Source organism: Mauremys reevesii, linkage group 1, assembly GCF_016161935.1.
Source record: "Mauremys reevesii isolate NIE-2019 linkage group 1, ASM1616193v1, whole genome shotgun sequence".
NCBI lineage: Eukaryota > Metazoa > Chordata > Testudines > Geoemydidae > Mauremys > Mauremys reevesii.
The window spans coordinates 341,404,006-341,430,492 of NC_052623.1; the positions used below are offsets into that span (position 1 = coordinate 341,404,006).

General features: G+C 40.9%; 1 protein-coding gene across 1 annotated transcript in view; it reads right to left on the minus strand.

Annotated features, from left to right (window-relative positions):
• SEMA3E (semaphorin 3E) overlaps window positions 1-2,089 on the minus strand; it is a 222,870-nt gene extending 220,781 nt beyond the window's left edge. Inside the window, exon 1 of the mRNA XM_039484125.1 lies at window positions 1,625-2,089. Within this exon, the coding sequence (XP_039340059.1) occupies window positions 1,625-1,739 (115 nt within the window). The 5' untranslated portion in view covers window positions 1,740-2,089. The remainder of the gene's footprint in view (window positions 1-1,624) is intronic.
• Between the last annotated feature and the right edge of the window lie 24,398 nt (window positions 2,090-26,487).

Genomic DNA, 26,487 nt, shown 5'->3' on the forward strand with positions numbered 1-26,487 from the left:
AGTCAACACTTATCAATAGTTGCTACTGTATTTTGAAAACCATATGTCAAAAAAAATAAGGTCTCCTGTATAAAACTAGGATCAATTCATTTCATTCATTGATGTTAATCACTGGTTCAATTACAAAACAGCTCCTTAAGACAATCTTTCTTCCACTAAAAAGTGTTCCAAACGGTCTATAAAAGCAAAACCCACTTCTATTAGCCTTCTAACAAGACATTCAGACCAATTATCCTAGTCAGCTTTCCCTTTCTTTCTCCCATAACTGGTCATTCCGATTGCTATATAAAAGACAATTAAATCCTGTTTAGTCTCATGCTAGTTTATACTCTGTACAATGTGTACTTGTAGTCTGATGCTAATACATTTTTTAAAAGTTGCTATTATAACATATTTCATACTGATGAAGCTTAATTGTCTGTTTTAATAACGACAGTATTTTTTCTCAAGTATCAGAGTAGTAGCTGTGTTAGTCTGCATCCGCAAAAAGATCATCCATCCGATGAAGTGAGCTGTAGCCCACAAAAGCTTATGCTACAATAAATGTGTTAGTCTCTAAGGTGCCACAAGTACTTCTATTCTTTTTTCTCAAGTACATTTCCCTCTTCCTTCCCTCCTGCCTCCCCATCCTTGTTAGGTCAGCAAAGAAGGGAGTCATTCTCTTTTAATCATTGTACAATAGGTAATATAAAAACATTTCTTAGTGACAGATTATGGGCATATGATGCACACTCTGTCCTTTTAACTTCTTCTGCAACAACAATCTGCTGCATATTTTCTAGTCATGTCATCTGTTAATGTGTGTGCTGCTGCAGAGAACTACAATTGCATGGAACTGCACAAGTATTTATGTAAAAAAGGCTCAAGCTGAAATAAAGAAACCTGGGAATGAATTTAAACCTATGTAACCCTACTACCCAGGTGCAAATGAGGGCACAGTTTGGCTCATAGGATTTTATTTAGAATTAAGGAGGAGGGATTCAAACTTCAGGTAAACTGCAACTAAAATAAAGAGTCAAGAGTTTTATACCCACCCACCTATTTCATAGCAAAATGACATTTATCTTTGGGCAATTCAGTCAAACTGAAAGCAGACTTATATTGGCAGTCATTTTAATTATAGTGTGATGACATTTGCTAGTTTAGAAGATGATTCATCAGGCTGCACAGGAATTCACCCACTATATACATAAGTTGGATCCACAGCAAAATGTATAAAACAGGCATTTAACTGCTTAGGACTTACCTGGTAGATGACAGCATATCATAAACTATTCACATGTGTTATCTATTGCATTTCATCCTTGTTAGAGAACAATCTTCACAGAAGATGGAGAATAATGACAGAGTGACTAGCTAGTTTAATGCACTCAAAGGTGTAAAAGGCTATTGTAGTAGCCACTATGAATCAGTAGAAATGCTTTAAAATAAATATTGCTGTCTACAGCAAACTAAATTGCACCCTTTATTAAGCACAGGAAAAATCATTCATATTAATTTCTGAATAGGAATATTTCATTCTGTCAAGTGTCCAAATTCATCCGTGGTGTAGTAATTCCACTGAAGTGGTGGAGTTACAGCAAGATTGAATTTGTCACAAAACCTAGCTGACATACTGACCTACCTTTATGTGACAGACGTAATCTTGGCAGCCTTGTATCTGTTGTATGACATGCGGTCGGTAATTTTAGTAACAAGCCATATAGTGCCAGGATTAAAAGGTCCTTAGTAGATGCCATGCTGCCCAAGATCAAATTCTTGTGCTTCTTCACTTAGTTGTTTTGTTTTTAAAAGCTTCAAGTTCCACTCTTGACTTTCCCAATGCAGCTAAGTCTTTTTCTGTTCAGTTTGTGAGGATCTCTATGGGAAATTCAGTTCTCATCAGAACAGCACACAGCTCCACATTGTCAGGCTGTGCAAATGTCATGTAAAAATATTCTCTCCCTGCGACAATTGTTTATAAACTGAGAGGACATTCCAAGGCGTTACTCTGCAGTGTTGTGTCTTGAGCTCTCTTCAGTAACTCTGCCAGTGGATTCAGGAAGAAGCTGTATTTACAGTCCCTCCTGCTCAGCAATTCATTCGGGGGGGGGGGAGGAACCCTCCTCCTTGGTGCTCTTCAGACCTCAGTCCCTTGCTCCGACTTGCCAAACAGCTAGTTTTAATTCACCTTTCACCTTTGCTAATTAAAAACAAGAAGTGCCATTCCCTCCTGGAGTTGCAGGATCCACCCAGCAGGGATGCCAGGCTGTCAGCATGCTGTATTTACTGGGAAAGTTCAGTAAGGGTTGAGGCAATATACACTACTTGCTGCTTCTATGAACGTTTCTGATCCATGTGCTGTGCACTGATCCTTCCAGTTGCTTAACGGTCTCTCATTCTCAGGCACCAGGATGGGGTCCAGGATTCCCTCTTCCCCTCCTTTTGGAAAAATATGTTTTAGAAAGTCATTTTAGTTGTTGTTCCCAGAATAATTAAAGAGCAGGATTCACCCTATCATTAACTGTTTAAATATACCATAATTTAGACTAATTAAGCAGCATGTTAATACACAGATCAGAATACAAATAAATATCAGTTTTGCATACCGCCTTTTTATTTATTTATTTATCGTTTTACCTCGCTTTTAAAGATACCTTGGTGAATTCAGTTTCCCTTCAGATTATAATTTCTGTACCGTAAAATCCCTCCATTACACTTACTTTACATATGATCTGTGGTTCTGATCCCAAAGACATGTATATACGTGAACAAAGCTGCTTATGCAAATAAGTGTTTGCAGGGTCAGACACATATATTACATGTATAAACAAAGGGAATGTACTGTTTGGATGGCATGATAAAGCAATTCAGGTCTTCAACTGCCCATCAGCCACCTCTCAAACTGTGATCGAGAAAGCATAGAAAACTTTCACAATCCATAATTAGAAAATATACCTGTGTCAAAAACAAAGCATTGATAACTAACGTGTGTCAGTTTACATCTGGAATACATTTATGAGGGAGTGTGCCTAGAGTGTGCCTTAGAGCAGAACACTGACCTCAATGTGCATGAGTTTACCATTTGCAAGATGGGTATTAGAATACCTACCTCACCGAAGTATTAGGAGGCTCAGTCAATGGGCTGTGTACTTTAACTAACAAGGTGTTGTATATGGCCTGGTCCAATGACCAAGATTAATGGAGAGACTCCAGTTAATTTCAGCGGGCTTTGGCTGAGGTTCTGTACATTTGTATTAACTGTATTTGCATATTTCCTAATTAAAATAATATCCTTAACTGAGTTTAAAATACTAGAGGACTCATTTTTCTCTCAAGTATAAGGTTAAGCCTAAAATTGCTGAAACATTGCATATTTTGGATGATCAAAACAGCATTTTTACTCCAAGGCTTTTGAGGATCCCTGTATGGACAATGGAGCAGCCTTTAACTTAATGTATTACGATAAGTGCCCATCTAAAGTTCTGGGTGCAGGTGTACAATATAAAAACCATATCCATATACTATGAGCCTCAAAACTTCCAAATTATCTTGCCGTACTCTGTTCTGTTCTTCAGATTCTTATACCACATCCACTACTGTAAATGCTCAGCACCTCTGAAAAACTCAGGCCTCAGGAGTCCCAGGTAGAACAGCCAAAAGTTAATGCACCAAATTAGGTTCACTTTTGAAAATTTTATGGCTACACCCCTCTTTGCTTCCATTGCTTTAAACCTTAGTTGATAGAAACTGTGGGCCAGATGCTGCATTAGCCCCAAATGGAGGGAGATGCACATCTGAGCAAAGATAAGATGTGTACCTGAGCAAGTGGCAATTCCTCTGCCACCCAAAACCGTTCGTACTGTACACTGTAGATATAGATGTATAAGAGTAGTATTTGTTTTTAAACATATAATGGCAATTATCAGAGTTTTGGTTCCAATAGAATCAGCAAGACCTGCCCAGCTAGCCTAATTTTTACCTTTTGGCCAGAGGATGAGGCTTTTTGATCTGAAATGAGACTCTCTAGCCTCTCAACAGAGTGGGCAGGGTCATTGCTCGAGGCCCTGACCCCCTTCCCTTCCCGTCACTGCCCTCAGAGCCTCTCCTGAGAAACTCTGAGGGAGCTGTGGAAGGTGTCAGGCAACGAGAGCTTTGAGCAGATTGAGCCCCTAGCCAGGGAAGGAGATACAGCATTAGGCTCCTCAGCACCAGAATCTATGGCTGCTGCTGAGAAAAAAAGCTCCTCAGGGGATAACTGAGGGCAGGGTGGATTTGATTTAAATCAAACTGATTTAAATCACTAGTCAGGGAAACTCGATTTAATCATGGATTTCTACATAAAAGTGCATTCTTATAGGTTGTTATACCCTTAACACATATTCTTCACAATGCAGAAATAGACATAGGTTTCATTTTTAGAAGGTACACACTATATGTTTTTAAACAGTGATTTATTTTGAAAATGTTTCAGATTAGTTTTACAGCTATATCAGAAAAAGACTGAATGTTTGGTTATTTCATTTACCATAAGTAATTGAAGCAGATATTTATGAAGTCATTGGGAGGTGAACTATCTCCAATTCAACAGGTTAATCATTAATATTTGGAGGATTTTCTTGCCATGCTGTATTAGGAGGAGAACATCACCAGACAGGCATTTAAATTGTTTTATTTAACTAAAACAACAACATTAAATATTCTGGATTTTTCTCTTCAAAAGCAAACATATAATATTTTAACAAAACAAGCATATGTCCCTTGCTTCTCATATTTATCTCCAGACTTCTTCTCCGTGTCCAGATCTATTCCGCCTCCTACAATCTTCTATTGGTTGAACTTTTTAAAACTTTACTTTTAGAGACAGATCAGGGATTGACTCTGTGTACACAAATTTGCAGAGGGACAATAGGATTGAGGTCTTTTATTTCTCACCTCTATATATTATTTATTTATTTAAAAACAATTTTGCTGTTAACAAGCATGTTAGCTCTGGAGACACAAATCCACGGTTTGAGAACTGCAAAACTAAGCATCTCTGATGGTATCCTCTAGACTGACCACTGAGTCCCACTGGGATAGATAGAAAAATTAATTTAAATAATCTATACAGAAGTCTATGGAACCCCATAAGATTGGGTCCCTAATCCATGAACTATTGGAATTCATTTACAAAACTTTTCTTAAACATTGCATGAATATATTGTCTGATACTACAGAATTAGAATTTATAATCCCTCTTCCATGATGAGATATCTTTGAGCTATAATGTATCTTTAGACAGATTTTTTCTTCAAAAAGCATTTTATCAAAAAAAAATCTGAATTTAAAAAAATCTGATTTTTTTTTAAATCATTGATTATTATCCACCCTGACTGAGGGACTGGTGTGCGGGATGAATGGATTGGAAGGGGGACTAAGGGACCACGAGAAAAGGGACAATCGCATATTTGTGTGCGGCAATTGATTAATTTGGAGGGAGTCGCTGGGGACTGAGGTGGCGGGGTTGCGGAGAGGAATTCCTATTCTGGACCTTTTCTCTGGCTTTTTTCTACACCAGTGTAGGAAGGTCGTCTTTGTTACACTGGATCTGTTTTTCTCTTACATGCCATTGCCCAAACTTGAAGTGCAGAATGTGCAATGCGAGTCATGGAGGGACAGCTACACATCTGCAAGTCTTGCCACCTGAGGCAAGAGAGATAACCTTTCTGTGCCTCTTTGTCCCCCCAGTTAATTGGGCATACTAACATACCTACCCCACAGGGGTGTTGTAAGGCATGTTTGTAAAGGGTTTTGAACTCTTTGGATAGAAGAAAAACTATATAAATTTTCAAATATTAGGATTTAATCTCAGATGAGTATGAGTACCTGGCTGCGATCCTGAGAGACTGCTATATATAACCAAGGCAAGTGTAACTCTAATATTTGAGTTAATAAAGTAAATGCAATGGTTCATCTTGGTCAACTTTGAATCAGTCTCAGAAACTTAATCCCAGCAAAGCAGATCCTGGCAGGGGAATAAGTGATTTCATGATTGGAAAGTGCAGAGTTTTTAAGAATATAGGGACAAACACTGCATTCAATGACACTAGTACAAATCCAATAACCACCATTGTCTTGCTCTGGATTTACACTAGTGTAATATATAAGGTATATACTCCAGATGGCAGAACAGTTCTGTGATTATAGCTTCCTAAAGAACAAGACTACACATTTTCTTTAGTACGTCTGTAAGAAAAGGAAAGCACAACAAATTGTTACATAAAGTCTGAGTAATATTTCTGTAGGTATAATTTAAAACTGCATCTATTGGACTATTAATTATATTGTGCATTGCATACTTAAATACTGTAGCCAGGCTCTGTTCTCATTTGGATGATTGTAAATCCAGAACAACTCCAATGAAATCACCAAGCCTGTAAATCTAAACATTCTTAACAAAACACTTCTAACATATTATGCAAACTGATTTAAGTGCAGTGTGTACAGTGATATGTAAACATGGCATGATATAAGTAAGTAGACTCTCAGCTACTAGCAACAGTAACAAATTCTAAATGTTATAACAATAAAACAAAATGAAGTGTTTACAGCTTTTAAACGGGGGTGGTCCAAGTATAACTTTAACATATTTTAATAACCAGCCTGGAGTTCTGGCTCACAGTCCGATTTTGAACATGATACACTTTACTGTCCTGGGAATCTCCTCTCTTTCTTAAATGATACGGTGAGAATAAAAAGCACGCAACTTTTATATTGACTGAATCAGATTCTCAGCTGGTGTACATCAGCAAGCTCATATCCATCAGGCGCTGATGTTATTTCTGCCATTTCAGCTTTTAGATACTACTATGAAGAAATATCTACAATAGGCAGATAAAATAAAGACGAAATTTACCTAGACTATGATCATTCTCTCTCTTATCTCAGTCAGTTAGCCTCATACCCATATCCTGTTAAGCACTGGTAAATGGCTCCACTTCGTTGGGTAGGGTCAGAAAAGGTAGCAATATAAATCTGTATTTCATTAATATACTGGAGGCACCACAACCCAAAATTCCTCACTGACCCTATAACACCCCCCCCCACATGCTCAATAAACCAGAGGGTTGACAAGATAGAACATGCAGATGACAGAGCAGTAGTAGCAGGTAAGCAATTGCCCGATACTACCCTCTGGGATGTCTCAGAAAGAAAGGCACAGATCCACTTGGATGACCCCATTGACCCCTGCTATGATGCGTTAACTAATGGTGAAATAGTATTCCCAGAGACTGTCAATACAGAGGAACAACAGCGTAATAATACCTAGCTCTTATATAACACTTTTCATCCCGACAGGAGGTCTTTGCTTTGCTTTTGTCTGCTGAAGTCAGACCCTAATGTTATATGAATGTATTTAATGTTCTTGTGGAGCATTACTTCTCTATTATATTAGAGATGGTACATTCTCGCTTTGATTCAGGATCTACTTTGGACAACAGGCAATAAACATAAGCATTTGATTATCAGGAACTTATATTTTAAGCTGATCACAACATTTTATTTAAAGTCAATGCTATGGAGAAAAAAGAATTCTCAATTAAATTACGCTCCTTTTAATTCCAAAAAGATTAGGTTTTGAGAAGTAACTATTGGAATTTATTGTCCTTTGAACATTGCTGTTTGCAGTAATGCCATTTCTAAAATTAATGACAGGTGAATGCCAATAAGCTGCCTAGTATTCTTGAGGTAGATCACTTACTCTAGTTAACCTTTTTGGGAGGGTTAGGGGGGACAAGGTAAAATACATGAGTGTCCTTCAAATACTGTTGTTTTCACAGATATTTTACCAGTTTACAATAAAAGAAAGTCAAATCAGAATATCTTATTCCTGAAATCAGATGTATATACCCAGTTCATGATTAGTACATGGGTCACAGAATTGTATGGTTAGTCTTGGATGAAAATCAAATTACTGATTTTTCTACTAGAATGTGGGGTTTGATGGCTTTTGTTGTTGTTAACAAATTTTATGGTCTCTAAATGGGGAAAAAACAACACTTATTTGTTGAAGATCAAGGAAAACTGAAATGTCATATTTTTCTTCTGATCACAGGGAAGCAAATAATAGCAGGGTGGTTAAAAGTTCAGTACTAAGTGTTTATGTGTACCAGCTATTTCCTATTAACTCAGCAGGAAGAATATACATTAAAAAAAAACCCAATCAAAGCTAATGATGCCTTTTTTTGGCCTGAACGAACAATCAAATTAATGTGTTTGTCCCTTTAAGCTCTCTAATGATCTTACTGCCAATTGATTGTTCCTTGGTTCTTCAATGGCACTGTATTTAGGAAATACTTGGTTATATGTAGGTAATATTATTTGCTTCAAAAGTTACTTTGTAGTCATTTGATTCCAGTTATTAGCCTCTCTCTGCACATGAATGCAATGGTTTGGGTGCCAACAGAGACACTTGTTAACAAAGTTAACATTGGTTGTTTAGACACAAAACAACCATAACATACAAATTTTCTGTCTGAAACTTTAGGCCATGTTTTATTTTGATAATCATATTGAAGATGAAATTAAAAAGCAGTTATAAATAATAAACGGATTTAACCACAAATCAGTTGCAGGCTTTAAAATTGCATATGCATTCTAATACAAATTATTTGAAAATCAATTCCAGTTTTATTGCCACGTAATGGATTCCACATTCCCAATGCAACAAACTTATGGCATTGTATCCCTGGCTACACGCTGGATTTGTCTCATTTACAGTAGTTGGTGGCCAGCTTCCAGTGCAACTGCACCTGCAGCAATCCCCACTGCAGACACAGTAAGCTGCTGTATGCTGCGATTTGCACCAGTGCAACCAACCCTGACTTCAAGCATAGGTGAGTTTTGCCCGTTAGTACTAGAGGTTTTGAATTAGTGCAGCTAAACTGGTGGCTGGCCAGTGTTGGCTGCAATCACGGCAAATCCTCTGTGTAGCCAAGCCCGTAAACAATTTCAGGTAGTACCTGGAGATATAGAACTTTAGGGGAATTAGGCACCAAAATCCCATAAACTCTTCTGAAATCCCAGCCTTAACCATGTCGTCAGTCTTTCAGGAAAAACCCAGAATATCCAATCCACATTTTTCTCTGTATTAGAACAGGATTTAAAAACTACTATGTCAGCTACATCATAGGCAAAATTACAATTGTTTTAAAAAAATAGAACATCTCATCACTGCTCTTTATCATGCACAACTTGAAACAAAGAAAGTTCCAGATTTACACTCTGAATCTGGGTTTCTCTTACACCATGAATAGTGAATGATTGTTTTTTTACCATCTGCCCTGTAATCACGATGGATGCACTTATTACCATTTGATTACATGTTGGACATCAGCAGGGGCGTGCTAGAAATGGGACCTGCCCCAGCGCGCGGGAGCCGCTGGCCGCCTCCTTCGGTCCCGGGGCGGGTCCCCTCTTCCAGCGGCCCGGCTGAGCTCCCCGGTTTCCACCCACGGGGAGGGGACCACCGGACCTGCGCGCGCCCGGGAGCTCAGCCGGGCGGGGAGCCGGGCCCGGCCGCGCGGCCCTGCGCCCGTCGCGCGTTCGCCCTCGGTCCGTCACCTGCCGCAGGCATGCCGGAGGGAGAGCCAGCTGCAGCCCAAGGCCCCGAGCCAAATGCCGCCCTGTCCCCCCAGCGCCTGCTAGGCGCTCTGCCTGGACATCAGTCTAGACACATATTTATTTGGGCCATCAGCAATCAAACTGGACCACTTGAAAATTCTATGTTTCTAGTGCACTCTCATTTTTGAAGATCCAGCAACTTCATATTTTAGCAAGACAGGTGACCAGGCATCAAAAAGCATTAAGGTAATCATTTAAATTATGACCCTGTGGAGATGCAATTGGAGTGTCAGTCCTGTTTTACTGCTAGATATTTGTTGGCTTTTATCACAAAGAAATCTGTTGCCTCCCTGCTGAGATCACACATATCATTAGTAAGGATGGATGGGTATTGTGTTACCCCATACCTACACCTACTCAGGTACCCAAATCTCTCCAGTCATTTCACATTATTCCACTAATAAAAATCAGTGATTGTGGTAATTAAACTTAAAGAATCCAATTTTACAGCTCTGCAATGTCAAAGTTCAGTAGCATTTTCAGATATAATTTATTTGCAGATATTTAATCCTACTGTTTGGGCTGGTGCAGATGTTCCATACATGCAGGTGCCCACAGGTCTGTGGGAATAATTAACTGCTTAACTGACAGCAGTGCAAATGGGAGACAAGAGATGTAGGTTCTATTTCTCTCTACGACTGACTTGCCGTGGTACTTATCCTCAAAGTGTTGACTCATGTTGGGTGCCTTAATTTTTCAGTGGGCAGCTTGAGACAACTGATTTTCAGTGGTACTGAGCACCTGTAGCTCAATTAAAGTCAATAAGAACATGAGGTTCTCAGTACCTCTGAAAAGTATGGGCTTAGGGGTCTTAAATTAGACACCCAAGAACTGAAGCATCCTAAATCAGTGGCAGCTTTTGAAAATTTTAACCCAAACCTACACATATCGCTGTTTCCCCAGATCTACAACGGGCATAATAAAGTTATATTTCTTTGTAAAGTCTTTTGGAATCTTTGGATGAAAAGAACCTTGTAAGTGGTAGGTATAAGTGTTTTATTTAATTATAACAATACAATGATCAATTTCTGTCCTGTTAAGAATCAGAGGACTTTTTGTCACTGGTAACATCACATACTTTTAGTAGGACTGTATGGGAGTGAAAACGTCTGTTTGTGTGAAAAATAAGCCCAAATATCAGTAAGACTGTTCCCCTTCTATACTGATAGGTTTCTATTTGATGAGAAATAAATTCCAAACACCCTGGATATAGTATTTGGAATCCAGCCTTGAATCCAAATCTGATTTTTTCAGCTGGTCTTCCCAATTATGAAAAAAATCAAATGCCGGATCGAAAACACCTTTGACTTTTGAAATCGGGATCCAAAATTATGTGCTAATACTATGGGCCAAATCCTGAAAGTTACTCCACGCCATTTGCACTCCTATGCCCACACAGAGTAGCTTGTGGAATCTGGGGCTAAGGGTGGATACTTTAACCTTCTACACAAATCTGGAACCCACAAGGGAGTGGGCTTATTTTGGTGTAATACAAAGATATAAAATCTGAAGTAACAGGATAAAACTAAGAAAGGGAATATTTAGGCTGAATGTTGGGGAAAAAAATCTTGGCAGTGAGATGCATTAGGATGTGGAATAGTCTCTCAAGGGATGTGGTGGAAGCCTCATTATTTATAAATAGACAACCATGCCCTGGAAGACACATGTACTGGATGACACATTAGGTCTTTTCCCAACTTCTATGATCCTATAAAATGTGTGGTTCAGACTCTCACGTCTATTTTGAATTGAACAAAACCAATGTGTGTGCAATGGGGAAGCCAGCAATTAAAAGTTTGATCAATTAGACAAACACAACACTCTTTATATAGGAGCTCTGTATACTTTGTGAGGAGCAAGTGAAAACCATACTTCTCTGCAAGGATTCTGTGAATCATGAATTGTTTTTGTATAAGTGGCCATCTTCCTCCAACACCAAAGGAGGGCATGACCCCCCCAAAAGCAGCCTAGTCTACAGTTTAGTCTGCTATGATTTCCCCACTCTAACAAAAAGCACATGTGTATTCACTAAAATAGAAACATTAAAATACGCAAAACCAGAGGGACGCACAAATTATGGCTGCCTAAGGAAACCCCGATTTACACTACAATAAGTTATGTGGTTTTGCTTCAAACTACACTTTAATACTCAGTGTAATTACCAGAACAGTTGTTATGATAAAAGTGTTAAAGAGTAATAATTAAAATGTTCACTAGATGTTAATTCATTTTGGGATATCTATTGTGGCAGGTTGGAAAATATCCATACCCTCATGTTTTGGTTGCAGTATAGCACAGTAGCAGTCTGTGCAACTCTCATTCCTTAGATTTTGTTTTTCTAATATTTTAGACCCAAAACACTTAATTACTATAAGTACAGAAGCAAAAGGCAAAAGGCCAGATTCTCTGCTGATGCAAACTGACACAACTCCATTGAAGTTAGCAGAACTGTGCCAATTTATACCAGGAATGCAGTGTTGTTGTAGCTGTGTTGGTCCCACAATATTAGAGAGAGAAGATGAGTAAGGTACTATCTTTTATTGGACCAACTTCTGTTGGTGGGAGAGACAAACTTTCAAGCTTACACAGCGCTCTTCTTCAGACCTGGGAAACACTCAGTGTCACTTGTCTCTCTCACCAACAAAAATTGGTCCAATAAAGATACTACCTGACCAACCTTGTCTCTCCATTTTATACCTGCAGATATTTGGTCCACAGAGCTCACTTCAGCTACACTGAATTTTATTCTCTGTTAAAATAGTGACAACAAATCTGAATATATTAAATCTATATATTCAATACAAGTTATTTTCTAGGCGAGGTACAATCCCTAAATTAGACATAAATTGAGTTGTATGTGGTTTTACAAACATTAAAAAGCATAATATACCATATAAACAGCAACTGCATTACAGTACATTTCCTTTGTTAGTACCAACAGTCTGAAACAGCAAAGCACGTAAGCACATGCTTATCTTTAAGCATCCAAGTAATCCCATTGACTCAAGTGTTTAACTTTAAGCGCATGCTTAAGTGTTTTGCTGGATCAAAGATAAACTCTGAATTCTAATTACTAAAAACTAAGAACCACAATCTTTCTTTCCTGACTACGCAATTCATGGAGAACAGCTTATTATCCCAATCTATCACATTTTTCCTTCTCACAAATTGTCCATAAACAGACTGAAATTTCTACTACTCTATTTACAATTAAAAATTGTTTAATTATTTGGTGAGAACAAATTCTGGTTCATAGCTTATCCACAAACTGTTTGCTGTGCTGCTAATGTATCAAGTATTCAATATTCAAAAGGTTTAATGAGTCATTTGTGTTACATCTTAGTATTGTTTCTGTTCCCTGACTGGACTTAATGGACCACTGGTCTGTTGCTATATGACAATTTCTATGTTTCAATGTTCATTAGAACTCAGGAGTTCCTGGCTCAATACTGCACTCAGACCATTTGACAAAAGCGCTCAGCAGAGCGGATGGCCATTTGTGAAAGATGAATATTTCTTGTCACACTCATTGAGATTTGGAATGTCCTTGCAAGACAAGGGATATAGTTTATAGTGAACCTAATGCTCCCATAAGCATTTATACATATGTACACACAAAACTTGATCAACAGTAGTTGATAACATCTATCATTATGAGCTGAACAGCCAGCAGCCGACCAACAACCTTTATTGTATTAACAGACTTTAGCTGTTAGATAGCCTTTAGCTGTTAAACAGCTATGGGCTGGGAGCAATTATGTCTTACTGAAGATCATTTTTTTCCAGCTCAAAAGACAGTGATTTTCCACAATTAATATCTTGGTTGGTTTAAAAGATTTCTTTAAAAGGTTTTCCTACAGATAAAATTAAATAGTCACACCTGTCTTGACTTCACATTTAATTATTGGAAAAACTGCCGATTACGTTAACTTCACTGAACTTATTCCTTCCACAGATACTCTTAGAGGTTAGTCTTCTGATGAAGATCTCTCTGTTCTATATATTTAGGCGTGGAAGGATACATTTTTTATTAGTAAACATCAGAGAACATCAATTTCACTGTATGCTCACAAACAGGTGAAAAAATGTTTTTAACTATAATAATCATCGAAATGTACAGACAGGAAAAGTAAAAAAAAATGCTGTTTGAGAACTTATTAGAGTTTGATTTAAGGATATTTCCTTTGTACATTTTGACATGGGATGCGACAGTTTGTATTTTAACTGTTATAAAGCTTTAACTTTTTGAATCTCAATGTCTACTGTCTTTAAACAGTTACTGTCTGACCCCTCCATAATTTCCTGCAACTTCGAAAATTCAGATTGATAATTAAAAAATGCTTAAAAACAAACATCTGTCAACATTATAAAAATAAAAATTGAATTCTGCCAAGCATATATATATATATTGCCAAGCAACACACACACACACACACACACACACACACACACACACACACGGTTTTTAATGCTGTCAGGATCTTATGATGATAAATATCAGATCAACATAGCAGATGATCTACCACTTTGCAGGTGAATTCCTCTCACATGGGAGGCGAAGGAGCCAGAGAAGAAGTTTTCATTCGCTAGTTTCCAGAAATTAGACATTATTTTTCTTATTTGTGTGTGAATTTAATGCTCACGAAAGGTGCTAGCATAGTCGAAATCCTGAAAATGTAGGCAGAGCCTACCAGAACTAAAAGACCACTCCTTCAAACAAGGGAAGGGGCACAGAGCTCACAAGTCAACAGCTTGCTTGAGACAACAAACGGTAAAACAGGAATAGGCGTGAGAGTCAACAATGCGAAAGGAGGGAACACTGAGCAGAGACCACTGGATAGCTCCCATTACTCTGTGAAGAAGTCCAAGGAGTCAGTGGACACTGCCCAGAGTAATTGCCCCCGTATGTGAGATAATCAGGAATTGGAAATAGGACCCACGGTGGCTCTATCAAGCCTCCTTCTCCTAGACTGATAGATGGCCATTTCAGCTAGTGCTAGGATGAGGCTGACTTTGTGGGTCCATGGTAGGGTTGCCAATTTTCTAATCACACAACAAAACGCCCTTGCCTCACCCCCTTCCACACCCCTTTCCCTACGCCCCACTCCTTCCCTGCCCCTTCTTTAAGGCTCTGCCCCGTTCACTCCATCCCCCCTCCCTCCGTCGCTCGCTTTCCCCTACCCTCATTCACTTGAACTGGGCTGGAGCAGGGGGTTGGGGTGCGGGAGGGGTGAGGGCTCCAGCTGGGGGTGCAGGCTCTGGGATGGGGCCTGGGATGAAAGAGGAGGCTCAGGACTGGGGCAGGAGAAGGGGGTGAGGACTCCGGGAAGGAGTTTGGGTGCGGGAGGGGGGTCAAGGCTGGGGCACAGGGTGAGTGCGAGAGGGGATCAGGGGTGTGGGCTCTGAGAGGGAATTAGGGTGCGGGAGGGGTTTCCAACCTTGGGCAAGGGGTTGGGGTGTGGGAGGGTGTTTGGGGTGCAGGCAGTGATGAGCTCCAGCCGTTTCGCGCCAGTTCGCAGGAACCAGTTGTTAAATTTAGAAGCCTTTTTAGAACTGGTCGTTCCAGGACAACGGGTTCTAAAAAAGCTTTTACATTTAACAAAGGCTCAGGCAGCTGTCCACCCGGCCCCGGCCCCAGCTCACCTCCCCCTCTCCCCTCCTTCTCCTCCTCCTCCCCTGCTTCCCGCGAATCAAATGTTCACGGGAAGCCTGAAACAAGCAGCAGGCAGGTAAGCCGGCCGGGGGCGGGGGCGGACGGCGCGCACGGCCCAGTACGGCTCTAACTGAGACACTCCCCCAGCCCCGGTCCAGCGCCCCAGCCCGGTCCCGGCCAAGCGGCTCCAGCCCGGCTCAGGGAGTCGGGCCCCGCGGTGCTGGTCCCGGTCCCGGCGGAGCGGACCGGTCCCAGCCCCAGGCAGTGTGGTAAGGGGGCAGGGAGCAGGGAGGGGGTGTTCAGTGGGTTGTGGGGGGGTGGATAGAGGTCGGGGCAGTCAGAGGGCAGGGAACAGGGGGTTTGACTGGGGGCAAGTGTCCCGGGGGGCAGTCAGGAAGGAGCAGGGGTTGGATGAGGTGGTGGGGGGCAGTCAGAGACAGAGAGAAGGGGTGGTTGGATGGGGCAGGGGTCCCAGGGGGCCATCAAGAATGAGAGGAGGGGTTGGAGGGGGGGCAGCAGGGGGCAGTCAGGGGACAGGGAAGGGGGGGATGGGTCAGGGGTTCCCAGGGGTGTGTCAAGGAACATGGGGGGTTGGATGGGGCACGACCCCCGGGGGGGACCTCCTCGTGAGGTGAGGAGGAGGGAACCTGTTGTTAATATTTTGGCAGCTTATCACTGGGTGCAGGCTCTGGCCAGGCAGCCCTTACCTCCGGCTCCTAGGCAGAGGAGCCAGGGGGCTCTGTGCACAGCCCATGATCACAGGCACCACCTCCACAGCTCGCACTGGCCGTGGTTCCCGGCCAATGGGAGCTGCGGAGCCAGTGTTCACGGGGGGGGAGGAAGTGCGCGGAGCCCCTGTGTCCATCCCTGCACCTAGGAGCCAGACATGCCAGTCGCTTCTGGGAGCTGCGCAGAGCCAGGGCAGGCAAAGAGCCTGCCTTAGCCCTGCTGTGCCGCTGACTGGACTTTTTCTGGCCCTGTCAGCGGTGCAGCCTGGAGCCACCAAGGTCCCTTTTCAACTGGGCATTTTAGTCAAAAATCAGATGCCTGGCAACCCTAGTCCATGGATTGGGGTGTGTTTAAAAGGTATATGTGGGGAAAAGTGCACCCAGAAACTCAACAGGAGAGTCTGGACAAGCCAGAAAAAGGGCTGCAGCCTTGTTCTTGCCTATCTCCAGTGTGCCAGGGTCTCCCTCTTGCTGCATGCAGAAAGGGCAGGTGTCAGAGAAGTCTGTAAATCATGCCAGTCACAACACCATGCTCAGGGCTCCAGGCAGGAGACATCAGCTTATGAAAGGTGCTGGAATGACACCTTGAGACCAAAGTTCTCTCTTTATTCATAGAATAGCTACAGCACAAGCATGAACAACACAGCCTTCCATCTTCAAGTATGCCTCAACCCTGTCCTAGAGATAACACCTCTAGTGGTGAGACAAGAAGTTCACTCTACATGGCCTATTCTGTCCTTGGCCACTCTGCTGAGGCTATCAAGAACTGTCAGTTGTGGTTATTAAATGACCTATGCCTAGTGGCAAATAGACTGACATCACATAGTTTTCACAGGCCATTGAAAGGTTATCAGATGGTAACAACATTCAGTCACTAATGACCTGGACTGGATTTGAATTGGAACCAATCCATGAGCCATCTGGTAACCCAAAGTTGTAAATATTATTCAAAGATTTATTCTATTAATTTTAGAAGTGAATCCTCCATAAAATATTAACATGTATTGCTCAGGATATACAAAATATAAAGAATTTTAAAAAATCTGAAATCAGAAACAGATTTGAGTCCTAGTTTTAAATCTGGATCTGCACACTATCACAGACTGCCCTTTGCATTTGCAAAGTTCACACAACCATGTCACACTGAATTGTGTGAGAAGACCCCTTGATGGCAGAGATCTCATCTGAGTCTCCTGGTCTCGATCCTATTGTTCAGAAATGTTCAGAGTAATAAATGATTAATCACGAGACACCATTAGTCTTACTTTAAATGAAGTGTCTCTAGGATGCTAACCCTATCACATTTTAGGACTGAATCTCCACTGATCTCTCCCACCTTATAAAGAATGTGTAATGCCTGGTTCAAAACATCTTCAGTTACTAATAATACTTCTTTTACCACCAGACACTAAAATATGATCCTGTCTCTCCAGAACTTTGCTGGATATTACAGATTAAATTTCCTTATTTTTAAAAAAAAAGACAGAAAAGCTAAAATGTGCAATGTAAGCTTAATTAATTATTCCTTCCCTTTTACAGCAAATCAACATTTTCTAAGTATCCAGCCCTCTCTCATCCAGTCCTCCTCTCTTCATTCTCCTAATTCCTTACCCATAAGAACATAAGAACGGCTGTACCGGGTCAGAGCAAAGGTCCATCTAGACCAGTATCTGTCTACCGACAGTGGGCAATGCCAGGTGCCCCAGAGGGAGTGAACCTAACAGGCAATGATCAAGTGATCTCTCTCCTGCCATCCATCCCCATCCTCTGACAAACAGAGGCTAGGGGGACACCGTTCCTTACCCATCCTGGCTAATAGCCATTTATGGACTTAACCACCATGAATTTATCCAGTTCTCTTTTAAATGCTGTTATAGTCCTAGCCTTCACAACCTCCTCAGGTAAGGAGTTCCACAAGTTGACTGTGCGCTGCGTGAAGAAGAACTTCCTTTTATTTGTTTTAAACCTGCTGCCTATTAGTTTCATTTGGAGACCCCTAGTTCTTGTATTATGGGAATAAGTAAATAACTTTTCCTTATCCACTTTCTCCACATCACTCATGATTTTATATACCTCTATCATATCCCCCCTTAGTCTCCTCTTTTCCAAGCTGAAGAGTCCTAGCCTCTTTAATCTTTCCTCATATGGGACCCTCTACAAACCCCTAATCATTTTAGTTGCCCTTTTCTGAACCTTTTCTAGTGCCAGTATATCTTTTTTGAGGTGAGAAGACCACATCTGTACACAGTATTTGAGATGTGGGCGTACCATGGATTTATATAAGGGCAATAATATATTCTCAGTCTTACTCTCTATCCCCTTTTTAATGATTCCTCACATCCTGTTTGCTTTTTTGATCGCCTCTGCACACTGCGTGGATATCTTCAGAGAACTGTCCACGATGACTCCAAGATCTTTTTCCTGACTCGTTGTAGCTAAATTAGCTCCCATCATATTGTATGTATAGTTGGGGTTATTTTTTCCAATGTGCATTACTTTATATTTATCCACATTAAATTTCATTTGCCATTTTGTTGCCCAATCACTTAGTTTTATACCCCATCTCTGTATAATTCCCCACATGGATTGTTGCCCTGCTCCATGTCAAAAAATTTCAGTAGGGTTTATGAACTTTTTGTTTAATTTGTCAAGTTAGTTTCTGTTTTGAAATGCAGCACCTTGGACCTGCAGTGGCTATTAATATTCTGGCATAAAGATACTGAAATACTGGGTTGGGGTGAAATCTAAATGTGTTATTCCAGATTGTTTACCCTAAAAAAAAACCTAATTGGAGATATACCTATCTCCTAGAACTGGAAGGGACCTTGAAAGGTCATTGAGTCCAGCCCTCTGCCTTTACTAGGCAGGGCCAAGTACTGATTTTGCCCCAGATCTTTAAGCGGCCCCCTCAAGGATTGAGTTTACAACTCTGGGTTTAGCAGGCCAATGCTCAAACCACTGAGCTATCCCTCCCCCCTACAACTTCTACAATCTGTCCATGGACAATTTTGAGCAGAAAAAGAGGCAACATTTGTCAAATGATTATTATTTGTATTACAGTAGTCAAGTTTGAGGCCCTTGTGTGCTCAGCTCTGTGCAAATACATAATAATCTTACTCAGCTCTACAAAAGAATATGAACTTCCTTCCCTAAAATATGGATAAAATATTGGTAATTCTTTCTATAAGAATTATTTTCTTGTGCCTCCTAAATACAAGTCTATTTGGCAGACACTGTGGCAAGTTATTCTACATCTGATGGAGGAGGAAATATATGGCAGAAATTTTAAGGGCATCTGAACATGCTTGGGATACTATCAGACATCTGGGGAAGGAAGGGTGGTCTTAGAGGTGAAACACTAGACTAAGATTCATGGATTCAGTTCAGGCTTCTGCTACAGACTTTTGTGGTCTTGGATAAGTTGCTGCATTATGTGCCTCAGATTCTTCATCTATAAAATGGGGATAATACTCTTCTATGTCAGAGAGGCATACCAAGGATATGTTTCTGAGGTGATCAGGTATTGAGGTGTTGGGAGTGGCACATAAGTACCTATTAGATAGACAATCATCCTGCAAACACTTACAAGCATGATTAACTTCAATCACCTGACTAATCCCATTGACAGTTTGAGGATCCCTTCTATTTTAATCAAACTAATTCTTCCTTTCCAAGTACTAATTGGTTAATGACATCGATGTCAGGATATGCGTCAGACAGACAACAGAACAGCATTGTAGATCCAGCAGTCGCAAGGTAGTCTTAATCCCCAGATATTTGAACTCATTCATAGTGCTGCAAAAAACAAGGTATTCTTTAGCATTACCTTAACAGTCCCATATAAAAACTATGGAAATGGTTTACTTTTATGTGGAAGACATCACTTGCCATTTAAGGGAGTCAGATGTTATGGATTAGGAAGATACATAGTTTGCTTATACCACATGAAAGCATATAAAGAAGTTGAATAGTAGCATTTTTAAGTGAACCATAAAATTATAATGTGTTATTTTTGCAAGAGGTGGTAAAACTACAGTGATATTCTAGAATGAGGAATGTTTCCATCTAATTTAAAACAGATGTTACAGGAAGAAATCTGCATATATTTCTACATCTATCAGTATTGTTAATCTTCAAGAGTTTTCTTTTGCATTGTTTTGTATTGCACTTTGCAATGGTACAAAGAGTGTGCAATCTATCCTAGAGCTAACTGGATAAATTGTAATTAATAGAGTGGTGCACTGATAGAGCACTGGACTGTAGTTCAGGAAACCTGTTCCTTCTGCTTGGCCTGCTGTGTAACCCATGGAAACTGACTTTATAAATAGACAAGACAGAAGGACAGAGAGATAGTGTAAGCTTGTCAGGGCAGGACTAGGGTGACCAGATATCCCGATTTTATAGGGACAGTCTCGATATTTGGGGCTTTTTTCAATATGGGCTCCTATTACTCCCCTTCCCCGTCCCGATTTTTCACACTTGCTATCTGGTCACCCTAGGCAGGACTCACTCTTACTATGTATTTGCACAGAGCTGAGCACACAAGGGCCTCAAACTTGGCTACTGTAATACAAATAATAATCATTTGACAAATGTTACCTCTTTTTCTGCTCAAAATTGACCATGGACAGATTGCAGAAGTTGTAGAGTAAACAATCTGGAATATTTGTATTTGAGAACTTCAGTCACCTGTGTGGCTCTGTAGTCAAAGGAATTGCACCCATATGCATGAGTGGTGAATTAGAAAGCATGTCACTTAGCATAAGGTGAAATTAACACCTGTGCAGCTGAGCCGCACAGTGCTTGCACACCATTTAAATCCTCAAATTACATAGGTGTGAAATTCACCTGTAAAGAGTAATAGTCATAGTATTGCATTGTTATAGAATTATTTATATTTCCAAACTTCAGTACAGAAAGGTATGGGCCTTTGCAAGTACAAAAGTACAGTGTGGAAACAGCAAAATATTAAAGAGTCGAGCTGGTGTTAAGTTTTTGGCTACTGGACTTGCTTTTGAAGTGTCACCAAATGTACACCCCAGAACTGGAGACCATGGTACTATAGCTCAAAGCTGTTATTTTTATTTCGAGTATATTATATCACCATATGTTTTAATTATTCTTAATGCTTCTCCCATCACTGTATTGTACCAGAGCATTCAGTTTCTAAGTTGATCTTCATGATTTGATATTTCAGACTAAAGATGCAAACTTGCAATCCCTTACTAACATGAGTAATTCACATGAATAGACTCACTTCATTAGGGTTACTCACCTGTATGCAGGTCTTTGTGTTGCATCCTTTGCTAAATGCTAATTCTGTTTAGTATTTTCAATTGTTTTATGGGTGGGTAAGAAATTAAACATTAATGTAAATGAGCTATTTGTTGCATTCAAAAAGGAAGTATGAAAATTCTAATCTTATGAAAATTCCAACAACTCAATTACTTAACTCAAATTATACCACTGATAGATAAAAGGTGCTGCTTTTGGTCATCTCTGGTTTAAGCTGCTTGTACTTACTATGTAACCCATCAACCTTTGGTGGGTTCAGATGAAATGCCTCAGGTCTCAGTCAACCCCAGTCTGGTTTTACAAACCTAATACATGGTCTTTCCAATCTTCCTCTATTCCTGTACAGACTTAAGACCCACCCCTTACTGGTTACTCATAGCAACCAATCTGCTCAGATAAACGAATACAAGTGGCTAAACTAGAAACAATTCCTAAATGTATCTTTAATATTAGTTGAGATACTTAACAAACCCGACTCTAGAAATGCCCTACTCCATATCCTTAAAAATCTCTATTTATAAAAATAAATGGTAAGCTGTGAAGAAAGATATATCTTTCACTCGAACTGAACCATCTGTTCTCATGTGGTCTGTTTCCTCAACTAATAAATCATCTTGGGGATCCCACTGTCTAGAAAGATCAGTGTGGACCAGTCCACGCCTCTCAATAATACCCCTAATCCAGTGGTTCTCAAACTGTAAGTCAGGACCCCAAAGTGGGTCATGACCCTGTTTTAATGGGGCACCAGGGCTGGTGTTAGACTTCATAAAATATCAGGTTTGGAAGGGACTTTATCTAATCCAACTGCTGCTCAAAGCAGGGCCAATCCCGAGACAGATTTTTATCTCAGTTCCCTACATGGCCTCCTCCAGGACTGAGCTCACAACCCTGGGTTTAGCAGGCTAATGCTCAAACCACTGGGCGATCCCTCCTTGCTAGGGCCCAGGACCAAAGCTTGAGCCTCACTGCCAGGGGCCAAAGTCGAAGCCCGAGGGCATCAGCCCTGGGTGGCAGGGTTCAGGTTACAGGCCCCCCACCTGGGGCTGAAGCCCTTGGGCTTTGGCCCCCCGCTCAGGGAGGCAGGGCTCGGCGGGACTTGGGCTTTGGTCCCCCCTCCTGGGGTCATATAGTAATTTTTGTTCTCACAAGGAGGTCGCGGTGCAATGAAGTTTGAGAACCCCTGCCCTAATCCTTTAACAGCACCAGCCAGCGTGTTAAAGCTGTTAGTGGGGACGTTGTTTAATAAGATCAGTGCCAATCCAGTATGTGTTTCCAAATACAAACACTTCATTTTTTTATAAAGATACACTGTTCTAAAAGGGAGATTACCTTTACCAAGTACCTTTACCTCTGGGAGGCTACCTTACCATAGGAGCAGGTGTTTGGGGCCACCCACCCATACCACCTCCTATTCAATAGGTGTGGTGAGTTTGCCCTCTGCACTCAGCACACTGACCGGTGCTGGATACTGAATCTCACCAATAGGGGGTGGCAGTAGGATTCCCCTGCAGAGGCTTCCCTCACAGAGAGGTTCCTACCAGTTATCAGACAGGTCATAATGAGAAAGTAGAGGAAGTTGAAGATCTTACAGAACTGTGTAGACGCTACTAGGTTTTTGGCTCAGCTCCATGCACCAATTACCCAGTACCTGCCCTCCTCCTGGGCATCTATATGGAGGCTGCAACTCACACAGTCATCCAGACCTGACAACTGAATAGGGTCCAGAGGCACATAGGGGACCTTTTATGGCATTGCCCTATGTGGTGGCATGGAGACTCAAGGCCTGCTAGTGCCCCATGGAGCATGACTTCTGTGCTACTCTTTATAAAGGTGCTCAGATTTCCTGCATGTGGGGCCAGCTCTACAGACTGGTAAAAAGGGGAGGTAGGACCAGGGCCCCTCTCCTCCTACTTCGGAAAAGCTAACGGCATATTGGGCTGTATTAGTAGGAGCATTACCAGCAGATCCCCTGTATTCAGCACTGGTGAGGCCACATCTGGAGTACTGCGTCCAGTTTTGTGCCCCCCACTACAGAAAGGATGTGGACAAATTGGAGAGAGTCCAGTGGAGGGCAACGAAAATGATTAGGGGGCTGGGGCACATGACTTAATAGGAGAGGCTGAGAGAACTGGGCTTATTTAGTCTGCAGAGGAGAAGAGTGAGGGGGGATTTGATAGCAGCCTTCAACTACCTGAAGAGGGTTCCAAAGAATATGGAGCTAGGCTGTTCTCAGTGGTGGCAGATGACAGAACAAGGTGCAATGATCTCAAGTTGCAGTGCGGGAGGTCTAGGTTGGATATTCAGAAACACTATTTGACTAGGAGGGTGGTGAAGCTGGAAAGGGGTTACCTAGGGAGGTGGTAGAATCTCCATCCTTGTGGTTTTTAAGGCCCATCTTGACAAAGCTTTAGCTGGGATGATTTAATTGGGGTTGGTCCTGCTTTGAGCAGGGGGTTGGACTAGATGACCTTCTGAGGTCTCTTCCAACCGTGATCTTCTATGATTCTATGATAATGCTACCCCAGGCCTTACTAGCCTTGCAGAGTCCTACTGCTAAAAGAGCAGAACCAGCAATCCCTACTCAAGGGAGTGGAGATTCTTCTATTCTTTCTTCTCTTTCCCTAAGCAGAGCTGGACACAGTCCAGCCTTCACTATCAGTCTATTTGCTTTGGTGAGTTTTAGACAGATGTTATGGTTTAAACAAACAACATATTCAAAAACAAGAAAATTAAATTTCTTTTAATTCTAACATTAAAAAAACATTCCAAGCTGCGATAATGTTTGGATTTTACTGATGTCATATTAAGTGTTATTTACTTGTATATTTCCCCACATTTAAAACTCTGTGTGAATCAGGATGAGAAAAAATTATCATGAATATACAGCAGGTGAAGTGTTGGAATTTTAACATTGGGGTTAGATATCTCTGTGCTAATTAGTCCCGCTGAAATCAATGGCAAACCCACACGAGTGTATGATCACCAGTATTAATAATCTATTGTTTATAACCAAAACAAGGATTTCTTTAGAATATAAAAAATGATTACCTTTTGCCCTTACATCTTTATCAGTAGCCTGGTCTTTGAAATCAGAACCTTCAATAGAACAGAAACACACAGAGGAGATACATTAATAACTAGAGTAGAAATGTGAAGCTGAATAGAAAAATCTAAGAACAAACACTCAACTATGAAAGATGTTCCAAAACAGATTATTCTTATTTATGAACTAGTGGTCATTATGGTAGCAAACCAGTGAGTTGGTAGTACTTCTGGATAATTTCCACACTGAAGAAGTTGAAAAAACAGTTTCCAGGCATCCAGTAAATTTCCACACAGTCAATCAAATTTCTCATTCTTCTCCAGTGAACACCATAAAACCAGAATCTCCAGCTTCATTTCTAGTCTTGCTGCAATGTCTCTTTGGAGTACAGGTTTCTGTTCTACATATGTTTAAATTAATGTGAAACTGTAGCCCTACATTTTAGTATGTGATTGGAATATATTGTCAAATAATAATTTACAGCAATATGGAATATGTAATCATTCTTGCTATACATAACTGGCAATGGGTTACTTATTCAAAGATTATAAACTGTTCGCTATAGGTCAAATTATAATTTAAAATATTGTGTATTCTCCTTTGGCCCAACATTGATGATTACTTAGTCCTGTTTGTTCAGTAGCATTTCATTTTACTGTGATTCATCTCTCATTTTATACATGGAATACAAAGCCCAATCAGTAATGCCCATTCCCTTACCCTCTCTCATCTTGTGGTGGAGATTTAATCAGACAGGAAAAGGGATAGTCACCTCCTGGGATCTATTATGTCAGAGGGAAGGGGCTTCCTTCTGAGGTCTGGTTGCCCCCTAACTTCTGCCCCACTCTGTCTGGAATCCACATGGAGAAGCAGAAGAGGTCAGGGGTTGGTTCCGCTTCCTATGGCCACCTATTGGCCGATTCATGGGAGGCAGGAGATCTGATTGTCTCCTGTGGGCCTTCCTTACCATCACTTAAGGCCCCCTGAGCCTGGAACATCATCTTAAATCTTTGGTCCAGATTCTAATCTGTGCATGGATGCATGGTTTCTCAAAAATAGGGTAACTCTGCTTTGCACAAAGGAAGGCCTCAGTCTTACACATTAGCAGATCATGATGTAGGATCAGATCAATTAAGGTCATAAACACATACCAATATTCCCAAATCTACTGAGGAATAATACATTTTTGCACTCATGCACAAAGAAGTGTGGAGCTTCCCTAGAACTAGTTCATAGCCCAATACAAATGAGTGGTATTCATTGCTCTTGCTTTTACCTGACTGAAGGCTGGCCACTTCTACGAGTCAACTTCTCTCCCATGTTTGAACAGGGTTGGCCTTTCCCTTGCAGAGAATACATTTGCAAGAGTATCTTCAGCTTTTAGGGGCTTCCCAACTGAAGCAGGAGTTAAAAGTTTCACCATGTTATTATGGAAGGATTGTTAGTAACTGTACGAAAGGGACCTCACATGTGTTCTTCTCGAAGCATGGGCATCTTTTGCCTGATTCTCCACTCACATAATTCAGTTTAACACTGGTGAAACTGCACTGACTTCAGATGAGTTACACTGGAGTAAGTAAGAAGAGAATCCATCTGACACACCTTAAGTTCATCCTCTTATTCCTAAAACATATGCATTTAAAATAAACATGTCAGGAGCTGCAGAGTTTCAGGTAAAGTGTGGGTGTATCTACACTAATAGAGAGTGAGTTTTGGCCTCTGTAGCAAATGCTTGCATGCTTATCTGATACTACTCAGAGAACCATCTGACTGCAGACCAGCCCTGCCTGAGAAACCTCCAAATATGTCAAACGCACGATACTACTATATGAACAGTAAACTGTACTTGTATCCCTGGTGAGGTGCTTTAACGGTCATGTTATATTAAGATAGAGCACAGAAGCTTGAGAGAGAGGTGAAGATGGAGATTGTGGAGTAAATTGGTAAGTAACAGCATCAAATTACATTTGTTTGACTTTTTGACTGAGGATCAAAAAACTGGTGTTAGATATGATCAGGTTTATGATGAGCCAAAATATGGTGAACACTCCATTTAAACTAGGCTATTGCTGAACAGCCTGTGGATACAAGACAACATAATCTTTTGCTTCAGAGATAGAAGA